Here is a 12,670-nt window from a genome sequence, read left to right on the forward strand (position 1 = left end):
TAAAAATGAAATATATTTTCGTAAAGATAACTATAATTTTAAAGATTATATCTTTATATTTTTAAATAAAATTAAAATCATAGACATAAGTCGCGCGCTCGAAGATTTTTTTCGTTAAACAATTGAAAATTATTCATTGAAGCGATGTCGAATGAAGTTTTTGAATTTTTTGAATCTATTTTCTATCTATAATCTATTTGAAATCACTAATTACAGATTGGCTATTTATTTCTTGTTTCTCATGCAATGTGCATAGAAAATGAAACATGCGACCAATCCATTTGAAACCGTAAATACAGATTAGCCATTTGCTTTTTGTATCTCTCACCCAATGAATATCAAAGTGAAATTGCTACCAATTCGTTTCAATTCGTAATTGTGGATTAGCCATTTGCTTTTATTATCCACTAGTCCACGAATTTTGTATAACTACAGGCATAGGGAATGGATTCATATTTTCATTTTTGAATCTACCAGAATCCACATTATTGTAAGTAGACATATAGAAAACGAATTCAATGTATTCAGAATCTATAAAATTAAATATCTTTTTCACGGATTCGGAAACTTGATTCACACAGATTTATTCAATCCAATTTGTTCTCGTTTGCTGGATTGTAACTCATAGGTTGCACGTATTCGCTCCAGTGCTCATCATTTCATCTTTGTTATTTATCAAATATTAAACATTTTTAAATGTTATTCACGAGCATTATGAGTATATGAATATAACACGATCGTAAATCGAAACACAATCGTAGAATTCGTATAGATCGTAGTTGTTGCGACAGTGTGCGCTGCTGTTGCACGACCAAAAGTCTCAGTAATACCGATCACAAATCACAATACTAGCTTGTAGTCATTCGTAGCATTATTCACGCTTCACGCGATACAATATTATGTCGAATAAACATTTATTTCTCAAATCAGGATTTCCACGAGCACCTTTTGGTCTCGGAATCGGACGTTATGTCTGCCAGTTGCAAAGAATAACTTTAAAGTTTTGCAAAAGTCACGGTGGAAGTAGAGGAATGAGGTGATTCGTCTAACCTCTAGTATATAGATATATTTTACGTGATAAAGCTCAAAATTGATATTTCTCATTTTTTTCATTTTAAATTGGTATTTATTTTTTTTTGTAGGAGCTTTATAGAGCATGATCTAGTCAATTATGCGAAAGAAAATCCAGGAATAGTGGTATATATTAAACCAAGAAGACACAGGCATCCGGTTATAGTTGCCGAATATTGTATGTGCATTTGTTTGGAAAATATATGATTATTATTTTAGATCTTATTGACAACACTAATACACGATATATACCCTGTCCAGTGAATGGCGATAGACAATGGATGGAAGTTGCAAATTATAGTCGAGATGATATTATAAAATGGATGGAACTGTTACGAACGCAGTTTCATGATGGTCCTTCATTGAGATTACGTAAACTTTGGCATACAGAATTTCCATCAATTCAAGGACCTTGGACACCATTTATTTTTAGAAATCCCATGTTAAACTTGGCACAATTTCCTAATGTAATTGTTTTATTTGAAACAATATTTTTTATTTTTGATATGTGTAGTGTGTGTGTGTGTGTCTAAATTATGTGCGATAATTTTCAGAAAGATATTCAACATGTAAATTATCATTAAATTAAGCGTAGATGATCACAGTATCAAATCTATTGCTGCATACAGAGAATTACACACACACACACACACACACACCTCGCACACACACACACACACACACACACACACACCTCGCATACACACACACACACACACACACACACACTCAGTCACACTACACATAATATACATATAAAAATATATAAAATGCATTTTGATAAAATATCTCCGATACACTTTTTTTTCCCTATAGAAGGAGCTTGGTGCAGCTATCAAGTTCAGTCCTACAGCAACGGAACAGCTTATTGAATTATTTAAAGCTCAGCAATTGGTTGATAATGTAGCTAATAATTCTGCAAAAATCCAAGAAGATAAGGAAACTTCAGAATGTGTTCAAAAGGTATAATCTCTCTGTAATATCTGATATGGCAGTTTTGTTTATAATTTAAATATAAATATATAGGATATAAAAGCATGATCTTGTGTATATCTTATGTAAATCTAAATATACAGCCATAATGGAAAATTTCATATATTACAAATTGTTTATATTGTAAATATGAAGAAATTCTCATTGCAGATTTTTTCTAATTCTAGAAAAGCAGTCATTGAAGTGAAAATCAATCCAACTTGAAATAAATATTTTTATTATTTTGTGTGTATGCACGCACGCACGCACGCACGCGCGCGCGCGCACACACACACACACACACACACACACATCATACTTGATATTTCAATACAGAAATATTTTTTCAAATTTATTTTTAGCATACATAACATTGTATAATGACTATAAATTTGTCAAAAATATATATATATATATATATATAAAATACATAATATTAAAAATTACTTAAGACAATACACAAGAATCTTCATTTTTTTCCTTTTTATCCTTTTTATCCTTTTTAAACTTTTGTGTGCTGTTCGATGTGTAATATGTTCCACCGTGCCGTATACAATTTTTGTGAGCTTGAGAAGTACCTGGCGTTTTCTATAAAAGAAAATGTTATACTTTATACATGACTATGTCATCCGCTTTTAATTAATAAGTGTTACCATCTGTTTAAGTTGAACATTTTCATATCTATTGTATAAATCAGTAACTATTCCATCTGGTTTGACAGCTTCCTTCCTATACGAGTACGAATATTCTGTAAGTAATCGCATTATTTCATTATACGTAATATACTCTGTTTATATATGAATATTTATAGATAAAACAAAAAATACGTACGTGTATTCTTAGATAAAGATTGTGCTGACTGATTCATTATATCATTGTTGCATATTTTTGAATGAATATTTTGCGTATTCGTTACTACAGAATCAGAAGTAGAATTATTGTCGATAATTAAATTTACATCACATGGAGTTGCCGGAATATCCGGAAAAACGATCTAGAAAACATTTTATCTTACTCTAAAAAATATCTCTATCTTATTCCACTATTTATAATTGATTACTAAGGGTACCATACATACTTTAAGATAATTCGCAAGGTAATTTTAAAAAATAAATACCATTTTATTATTTATTGGACTCGTAACTTTAACTATAGATTCTGCTTCATTATTCCATTTGTTATTATTCTACAACATAAAATTGTTTCTATGATACTAATTTAAGATTCATGTTATTTGTTTTCATAGAATTTTATTTCTATTTTATATTTATTTGCTTTGAGATATTGAAAACTTTCATGTTTGAATATAATTTTCTTTTTCAGTTTTAATGCATATAATACTGTGCACACACAAATATATAAAAAAATACATATAAAAACATCTTGCTTCATATTATTATTATTATTATACGTAAATAAAATCATGTTTTATAATTGGTATTATCTTTATTATATAATCAATTACCTACATACAAAATATTTTTTGAGGTTTAACTGTGTTGCATACGTGTATGTGTATATATATATATATACATATATAAAATCATTATTTGAATATTTTATATAAATGGATATTACAATTATAGATCTATGTAACATTATATATCTATTCATATATGTATATAAAAAGAAATATCGATGCTATTTTTATTAGTTTCTTTTTAAATTGTTTACCTTTCCAAGGTCTTGCATTGAATCCAATAAATTTTTATTCATCTGTAATATTGAAAAATCATACAAATAAGCACAATAATTCATTTTTATAATAAAATAAATATTTATAATAAAATATATAATCCATACTTTTATAAAACCAATTATTTTATTTTAAAATGATAATTCATTACCTTATCATTATTCGTTTTAAATTTAGGGCCCTTGCAGCAGTGGGTGAAGTGATTTATATCACCACATTTCGTACATTTTGATCCCCAAGCAGGACATTTTCCTTGCGGATGTTGACGGCCACATCTCCAACAACATCTCTTCGTATTATCAAATGATTTTTGTGTAGAACTTGCCAATTCTGTTGTTTTTTCTTTAGTAACTTGTTTCATCTTTTCAATATTAATGCTATAATCGTTGTAGATCGCTACCAGCTTTTGTAAATCTAAATTGTCAGCTTCAAAAAGTTTTTTACGTAATATCGCATCATGAGTATCAAAAATGATTTTGTCTCGTATAATACCATCTGTCATGTCATTAAAATTACAAGTTTTGGCTTTTTCCTACAAATAATAAAAATTTCAATTTTGTCAAAATTGAATATAATTCAATATTTAATTTTACAATATATATATATATATATATATATATATATATATATATAATTTTAAAATTTACAAAAAATTTATATTCTAAATTTAACATACTTTTAAAATATTTATATACTGTTCAATAGATTCATTTTGCTTTTTTGATCTTGTAAAAAACTGATATCGTTCAACCACCTCTTTTTTTGGTGGATTGAAATATTTATCAAGTTTTTCAATCAATATGTCCATATTGTCTTTATCTTGCACACTGTCAAAAGATATATTTTGTATTGCTTGAAGACCAACTTTTCCAATGCGATTTTTTAGAAGATTTGCACGGATTTCATCAGGTTTATCGATATATCCGGTTACTTTCATAAATATGATAAAATCATCTTTCCAACTTTGCCAGTTGTTGGCCATATCACCATCTTTTGATAAAGGATCTGGAGCACGTGCATGTGTTTCCATGATAAATATGAAGCTTACTAAAAAAAAAAGAAAGATGTAAGATCAATTTGTCTTACAAAATCTTATTCTTTTCGATTTTAATTTAATTTTGGATTTGTGCCAGATTAAAAACAAGATAATATTTACAAGAATCTACCATTTTCATATAAAAAGTAAATAGAATGCTTAAATAAGCGACAGAAGAAAGAAATTATTTATATCAGTAAAAAAGAAAACAAAACAATATTTATTTAATTATATTTAAAAAAATATTAAAAAATTAAATTTGCTATGTTATCGAGTACAAAAAAGCATTTTTTTCATTTTATATAAAAAAAGTGTAAATAAATGACTTCTTCCATTAATAATCATAAAAATAATGTTGATCACATTAATGGTAATTCTATTGTTGCATTTATATTTTTGCACATATCTTTGCGATTATCTTAGACATTTAAATGCAAAATAATATCGTATATAAATTTATGGATAAAACAAGTTAATAACCATATCGTTAATTTCTCAGTATTAAAGGATAAAAGTTCTATAATATATAAAATTAAAATTAATTTTTATTTAGTTTTATTAATCTAAAAATATAATTTAAAACGATGAAAGTTATCGACGAACATATGGCTTAATGTTATCTTTTCTGAAATTTTTCATTAAAATAAGAATTTGAAAAAAATAAACACATTATAAATAAAATATATATAATAATGCATACAAGAAAAGTATATATTTATTATTATTATATATACTGTATGTGATGTGTTTTTATGGTGTACGCACGTAGCGCGTAATACGTTGCATACAATTGATATACACACAGATATAAAATGTTAATGTAAAATATTGAAAATAATAACATAAATAAAAATCAACTTTAACATACATATATAATTTCTCAGAGTCATTCATACGCTACATTCAATTGTAGATATATTTGTGATTTATGAGTCATAATGATTAGCTGTAAAATTCCTTCATAAAATTCCTATATGGATTATATTTTAATATGCTTACCTGCTCGGTGAAAATGTCCTTTGAAAAGAAGGAAATCTATCCTTTTGATGCAGTATATTTAAATTCTGTGACTTAAATATATGCTTAGTGTAAAATTTGGGTGTGGACAATAGACTCGTTTACAGTACCCGACTGCCACGAACGATACTACGGAACGTAATCGCCGATGTTATGCTGTGTACGTATCACTCCGTGGGTATTCCCCTCTTCTCTTTTTCTTCTCTTTTTTTTTTGCAATAGACTTTGTGAGGATGTATCGTAACATGGCCAATAAGGATCAGAGGAGGGTATTCCCCTCCTTATACATATGCAGTCGAACATTGGCTGCGTTTAACAGAGAAAGCAGCTTGCAAAGTTGTAAAAATCTTTGATATGATTGATTTTTGCCCTTAATTTCTCGTAGATCTAAATGTACAAACCAATCATATTGAAGAATCTTACAATAGTGTAAAGCTACTTTTTCTGTAAACGCAGCCGTTAGGTACGTTCAACGAAACAAAGCAATCAGTGAGCGATCAGTTATTGGTTTTTACTGTTAGATTTTTAAATTTAGACCAATTATATTGACGAATTATTCAATTTGTTTAACTGTTGTTTTCTGAATGTGATCAAAGCAGCTTTGCAATTGTTATAAGAAATCTTAGGTTTATTTTTTGCTGCACTTGGATGCATTAAAACTTTTTATCTCGTTTTTATCAAATTTTAAATATATATATTTATTTCATTTTAAATCCAAATGTCCACGCTAATTCAGCTACAGAAAGTAGATCACTTGATATGATTGGTTTTTGTCCTTAGTTCTATAGGCTCTAAATATACGAATCAATAACACTAAAGAATCTTACAACAATTGCAAAATTTTTTTTTCTGCTGAACGCTGAACGCTGAACGTTATAGAATGTATCTAGAAACACAATTGCTCATTGAGTTCTTAAGGCCATTACATGTGAAAAAAATTTTAGTCGTAATTGTAAAGCCATAAATAAATTGATAATTGATCAATCAGAGTTTGCCTATTCTCCTTACAGTCCAAAAATAATCGACTGTGACTTGTCAATTTGCTTACGTTTTACGATTACGACTAAAATTTTTTTACGCAATGTCCCTTAGTGAGTGCTTGTATCCGATTGGTATATTCTTTTATATACCAATTGTTCAGTTTAGCCCCATCAACTCCAAGTTTGATGAAATTATGCTCATTTTATGCGTTTTTATACGAAACGAAAAAATCTGGTAGAAAAAAGCGTCACTTTGCTTTGTGAATATAGAAATAAATACTTATAAATCTTGTAGAACTGGATACGCCTTCTAACTAAAATCAAGGTTTGAGTTAATAAACTGAGAGCATTATCTTATGTCCTTCTATTTCTATTGATAGAACGAAAGAGAGAGAGAAAGCTTATCTTATCGATGTTCTTTATCGTGTACTTTCGGAAACTAAAGAATAGAAGATACGACATATCTACTCTCTCTTTTCATCTAAAGAAGGCGTACCAATACTATGAGACCTATGTAAATGCCCTGCTTGTACAGTATGTATGTACATATGATCGTTTATATCATATTAATCTATGAGTTACATTTGTATATGTTTCTGTCGTTAATTTAATTGGAGGCATCTAATAACATGGTCTGCGCAATTGAATCTGCATTCATGCGAATTCACATTCCATTTACCCGTTACTATTTATACTGGATGCAGTCCACTTGGTGCTACAAATGTTTCGAAGCATTTTTTGATTGGTCAATTCATAGAATTCTTTGTTTTGATTGATTAATCAAACACTTCGAAGTTTTTGTAACGCAAAGTGGACCATAGCCACTATGAACATATATATAATAAGTCTGTGGAGTCTCATGGAGCATAAGCTAAAGGGCGTGGCATATTCACAACGGCAGATTGGGAGTGAGGGAATGCCCGATTACCCACGTTGTCGATTGGCCAATTTAAAATAAAATTTTCGATTGGTTGATCCAGTGGAAAATTTCCAGGCATTGGTCGCTGTAAGTGGCTATGTCCAATTGTAACGTGATCAAACGGGACGTTCCCTTCCGAAGATTGCACACATAGAACCATGTTTATATATACGTGTTGTATGAGTAGACTTTTTTTTGTATTACTAATTTTTTGTATTATCAACACAGTGTAAATAGTATAATAGTTGCAAATACATATCTAAGATCACCGACGAGATACTATTAAAGATCGACAATCTTACGGGAGTTAGCGTGACCGCTTTTGGAACCCGGGAATAATTGAAAAACGTTGATATTATCGACCGTTTTGACTGTACTGGAGGAAAACGTTTATTTATTACTGTCATTATGATGGATTTAATTTTACAAATTAAATTAATAGTTCTTTTTCCTTTTACAGTAATAACAGTCATAGTAACAATAATAAATGAACGTTATTCTATCTTTGTTATCCTCAGTACAGTCAAAATAATATCAATGATAATATCAACGTTTTTTAATTATCCCCGGATCCCCGGGGCTCTGTTAGTGAACACGAAAATTTTCCCACGATTGTCGGTCTTTAATAGTATCTCGTCAGTGGTGAGATGAATAAGATGAATATAACGAAAAATTGTTCTCCCCGCATTCCAGAGTTTTTATCTTCCTTGCCTAAACTAGGGATTTTATATTCCATTTATTCCTAATATGTCCGTGGAATTATTATAGGAAAACTAACTTTGATATCATTTTTTTAATTTTCTTGTCATTCTCTCTCTCTCTCTCTCTCTCTCTCTCTCTCTCTCTCTCTCTCTGTTTCTCTTACGTTGTCTATTTCTCTTTATCGCGCATGTATCGCGTTTCTTGAAAACAAGCCAAGGTATCTATGGTAAGTTTCGTGAGTGTTCGTGAGTATTCGTGAGCATTCGGCGAAGGCTAGGCAAGGCTAAGCGAGTTTAGCGATGCGATGAGTAGCAAGTGGTAACGAGGAAACGCGTGACAGCGAGCTGACGACTCCAGGCGATACTAATACCAGGCGACACGATCGGTGCTGATCGGAACTCGAAACGATCGTGGAGCTGTATATACGAGGAGCTGCGAGGAGCGAGGAGGAGCAACGCGGTTGGATGCGGCATAGCTCCGTGCTTCGTGGTCGTATTTGCTGTGTGTTCGCTTCCGCTCGTGGCTTATTCGCATGGTTCTGGAGCAACGCGAACCACAACGTGATCGGTGGTTCGTCGACGTGATGACGTCAGATCTCGAAGCATAGGCCAAGAACGCGTTTCAAGCCGAGTAGGGCGTGAAATCGTGCGTTCTCTCGCGTGCATCGAATGGAAGTACATGTAAATAACAACGGGCGCGCGTAACTCTTTTATCCATTAATGTGGATAATAATGTTCGGTGCTGTTTTAACGTGATCGACAGTGAATAGTACCAATAGTGTACCATGTTCCGCTGCATTCCAATTTTTAAAGGGTGTAACAGGCAGGTAGAATACGTCGACAAGCGTCATTGCTCTCTGCCGTGCGTCCCCGATGATATCTTGCGATACTCGAGGAGTTTGGAGGAGCTTCTACTAGATGCGAATCATATTCGTGATCTGCCAAAAGTAAGCGTGTGCCTATCAATTTTACTCCTTTCTCTTTGTTTTAACTCTAATTTTTCTATCAATATACACATATACACATTGTACACACCCGTATTCCCTGTCACACGCACACGCGTGCGCACGCGCACACGCACACATGCATGACGTGCGTATACATATGCCACACATACACGTACACGTACACTATTGTATTCATAACGTCCCAAACTTGTTGCCTACAAGGATTATTAGATGATGTAATCTAGAAGAGAAAAGCCGATATCGAGAATTTCTGTAAGCCAATATCATTTCTGTTCATGTTTTAGAATTTCTTCCGACTTCAGAGATTACGAAAGCTTGGCTTGAGCGACAATGAGATACATCGTTTGCCACCGGACATTCAAAATTTCGAAAACCTCGTGGAGTTGGATGTGTCCAGGAACGGTGAGAAGTATATATTTGTGTATATAAGTGTATAGTTTTAAACCATTGCAAGGAAATTTTTGAGGGTATATTTTATATGTGGGAGATAACTATGTAACGGGGCGTCTAGGAATTCAAGCAATTAATCGAGTAATTAATCTCATTAGAAGCGTCTCGTTAAGTGTGTCTCATGTGTGATATATCACGGTTGATGGTTGATGGTTCTCATCATTAGTATATTAGTAAATTTTGTTTGATATTTTCGAGAGTTTGCCAATTGACCGATGACTATCCTAAAGAAGAAAGGCAAGCCCGTAAAGAGGGAGACATATATAAAAGAGCAATTTAGAGTGGTAAAGATCGAGCGAAGCGTGTAGCGCGTCAAAATCCTGCCGACTTTATTTGCGAAGGCAGTTTTAGAAATTATGTTGTGTACTAGTACTAGTACTTTTAATATTCGACGCGGCAACCGTCGGTTGAACGATAATGAAATCCGCATAACGGTGTATCTTGTTTCGCTTCCTCTCTTCACCACAGTGCGTCAGCCGCTACATCGCGTCGCGCTACCACGACGCCACACGCCACACGCTACACGCCACGCGCCACGCGCCACCCGCCACATTGTGTCGCGGCGCCGAGCTAAGCCGAGTGAAACCGGCGGAGCGGAGCACCGAGTCGCCCCGCCTGTCACTGGCGCTCCTGTCATGAATATTTCTGCCTCGAATGTATTTTTCTTATTTATTTTTCTTTCCTCCTTTTATTTGTCGCGCAAAGTGTTCTCTAGTGTTCTCCCTTGCCAAAAACGTTTTCTCTTTCTTCTATCTTTGATTTGTTTCAAGTTTGACAACAATCTTTTTGATCTATTAAAAATGCTCTGTATTTGAAACTCGGCGAGTTGATATTTTTGGGTCTCGCCAAGTAGAAATGTCACTTGTTTACACGCACATGCGCGCGCGGCCGCGCGCACGCGCGCCCATATGTGTGACGCATGCACTATAGAAGAATTTTTACATCAGGATCGGAAAAGAGAGGGGAGAGTATGACATTCCGATTGCGATAAGAGAAAAAGGATTTTGGTGATTTTTAAATATTATACTAGTGATGTGTCTTGCGAACGCGATAAATAAATTTTTGATGATGCAGCGACATTTGTCATGCGTGATATTAAAAATTTAATTTAATTGTTGCTATGTTGGAACACGATATACAGCGTCTTCCAATTTTCCAATCATCATCGATATCGACATCGTGATATGCATACTATATATCTAACAATGTCCAAGAGAGGCAAACTTTTAAATATGGCTCATTCATAACAAATATATTAAGCTTTTATCGGATAGCTTGCATCGAAGATCGAGAGATTAATAATTAAAGATTAAAATTCGATTAAACGAAAAAATTTAACTTTACTCCAATTTGCCCCGATTAACAGAATTTTAATCTCCAATTCACAATCTTTAATTTCCAACGTACGGGAGCTTTACGGATATCCTTCAGTGGGTTCTAAAGGAAAAGATTTTTTTATTAGATTAATGCTGTCGATGATTGGTTGACTGAGAAGGCACAACAGTTTATCGACAGTTCAGCAACATGGTCGACCATCCGGTTGCATTTTACATTGCTCGAGAATATCCCGTGTGTAATATCAAATAATATTTGTACTTTTATTTTTAAAAAATGACGTAACCCGTACATACATATAACATATGCAATATTACAAGAGAAATACTAGGCAGAAAGTTTTTACGCAAGTCTTCTAATAATAAAAAAAAAAAAAGATAAAAAGTCAAGATTCTAAATTTTCAAATAACGCATATAAAGAAATCTAGTCGGAATTCAAATGTGAAAGAAAGAAAATTATATAATGTATGTAATGTATTAATGTTCTTGTCCATCCAATCAATTTGTATCATATCAATGTTTTCTCATGACAACTTCGTTGAGAAAATAGAATAGAAATGGAATAGAAATGGAATGATATATGTACATGTATATATATATATATATATATATATATATGAAAAGAATATGAAAAAATGTTATTACAATTACCGCGTTACAAGTATCGCGCGCGATCGTTGCACGCTTCCTGCACAATATTTTAGCATGCACGATCGCATCAACCCGTGTCACGCGAAGCAACACTATCGACGTAAGTGTAGGGATTTACGATTAATTATACATTGAGAAATATGTTACGTATTTGATTCCGTTTACAACGTCCGCGTATGTACATAACACACATTCATTTGCACTGAATCATCCGAAGTTACCTCGCGTGGTCGCGTACGCTGGTAAAATGAGTACGCGCGCGGTGTAATACAAACGCGGGACAAAATTCTTCCCCTCGAATATGTAAAAGATGAAAGTGTTGCGCAATCGCAACAGGTTTCCGATCGAGAAGATTAGATGCTCGATTGAGATGATGGCTGCTTTGTTACGCTACTATATCTATATTTAAAGATTTCTTTCTTCTCGCGAGCCGAGCCGCGATAGAATTTGCTTTGAAAGATATATATCGCTTTGAAATTCATGTCTCACGCACATTTATTGGCTTCTTTTATGTTCTTCTTACGACTGAACGGACATTACTCGCCGATTGTTCTCGGGAATAGAATCGGAGAGATCGAACGGAACTCGTAAATATACTTCAACAGTCGCGAATCGGAATGGAAATTGAACGGCGATATTTCTTCGGCGATATCTGTTCTCTCGTTGTCTCCTCGTTCGTTTTCTCCTTCTTCATCCTTTTTATGTAGGTTTTCTCGTCTCGGCTCGGTTTGCAAATAGGCGCAATAGAGTAACGATCTCTCGCCATTTCCTCTGAGGTAAATTACAAAGGCCTCCCCGAGGGTGGACGTTTCGTGCTATTTATAATGTTTATTGCGGTTGCATCAAAAGGGGCTGCTGACTAGCCGTGATGCAG

At 32.9% G+C, this 12,670-nt stretch overlaps 2 protein-coding genes across 4 annotated transcripts; one reads left to right on the forward strand and one right to left on the reverse strand.

The window, feature by feature from the left end:
• Positions 1-341: 341 nt before the first annotated feature.
• On the forward strand, positions 342-2,499 carry mRpL43 (mitochondrial ribosomal protein L43). 3 transcript variants are annotated; one of them, XM_089079564.1, is made up of 6 exons: positions 342-490; positions 931-1,036; positions 1,143-1,249; positions 1,333-1,538; positions 1,888-2,034; positions 2,215-2,499. In XM_089079564.1, exons 2-6 carry the CDS (start codon positions 1,032-1,034, stop codon positions 2,266-2,268), a joined length of 519 nt encoding a protein of 172 aa, XP_088935690.1. In that variant the 5' UTR covers positions 342-490; positions 931-1,031; the 3' UTR covers positions 2,269-2,499. The 3 variants fall into 3 exon arrangements, with proteins under 3 accessions (XP_088935690.1, XP_088935688.1, XP_088935689.1); XM_089079562.1 differs by lacking the exon at positions 342-490 and having other exon boundaries at positions 645-1,036; XM_089079563.1 differs by lacking the exon at positions 342-490 and having other exon boundaries at positions 665-1,036; positions 2,232-2,499.
• Positions 2,491-6,091, reverse strand: LOC148936167 (uncharacterized). The gene is made up of 8 exons (XM_089079561.1): positions 5,775-6,091; positions 4,416-4,786; positions 3,891-4,271; positions 3,718-3,759; positions 3,161-3,229; positions 2,875-3,037; positions 2,697-2,791; positions 2,491-2,631 (listed from the first exon to the last, which is right to left on the reverse strand). Exons 2-8 carry the CDS (start codon positions 4,767-4,769, stop codon positions 2,491-2,493), a joined length of 1,245 nt encoding a protein of 414 aa, XP_088935687.1. The 5' UTR covers positions 4,770-4,786; positions 5,775-6,091.
• Between the last annotated feature and the right edge of the window lie 6,579 nt (positions 6,092-12,670).

This window comes from Pogonomyrmex barbatus, unplaced genomic scaffold, assembly GCF_055798465.1.
Source record: "Pogonomyrmex barbatus isolate J1 unplaced genomic scaffold, ASM5579846v1 scaffold3, whole genome shotgun sequence".
Taxonomy (NCBI): Eukaryota; Metazoa; Arthropoda; class Insecta; order Hymenoptera; family Formicidae; genus Pogonomyrmex; species Pogonomyrmex barbatus.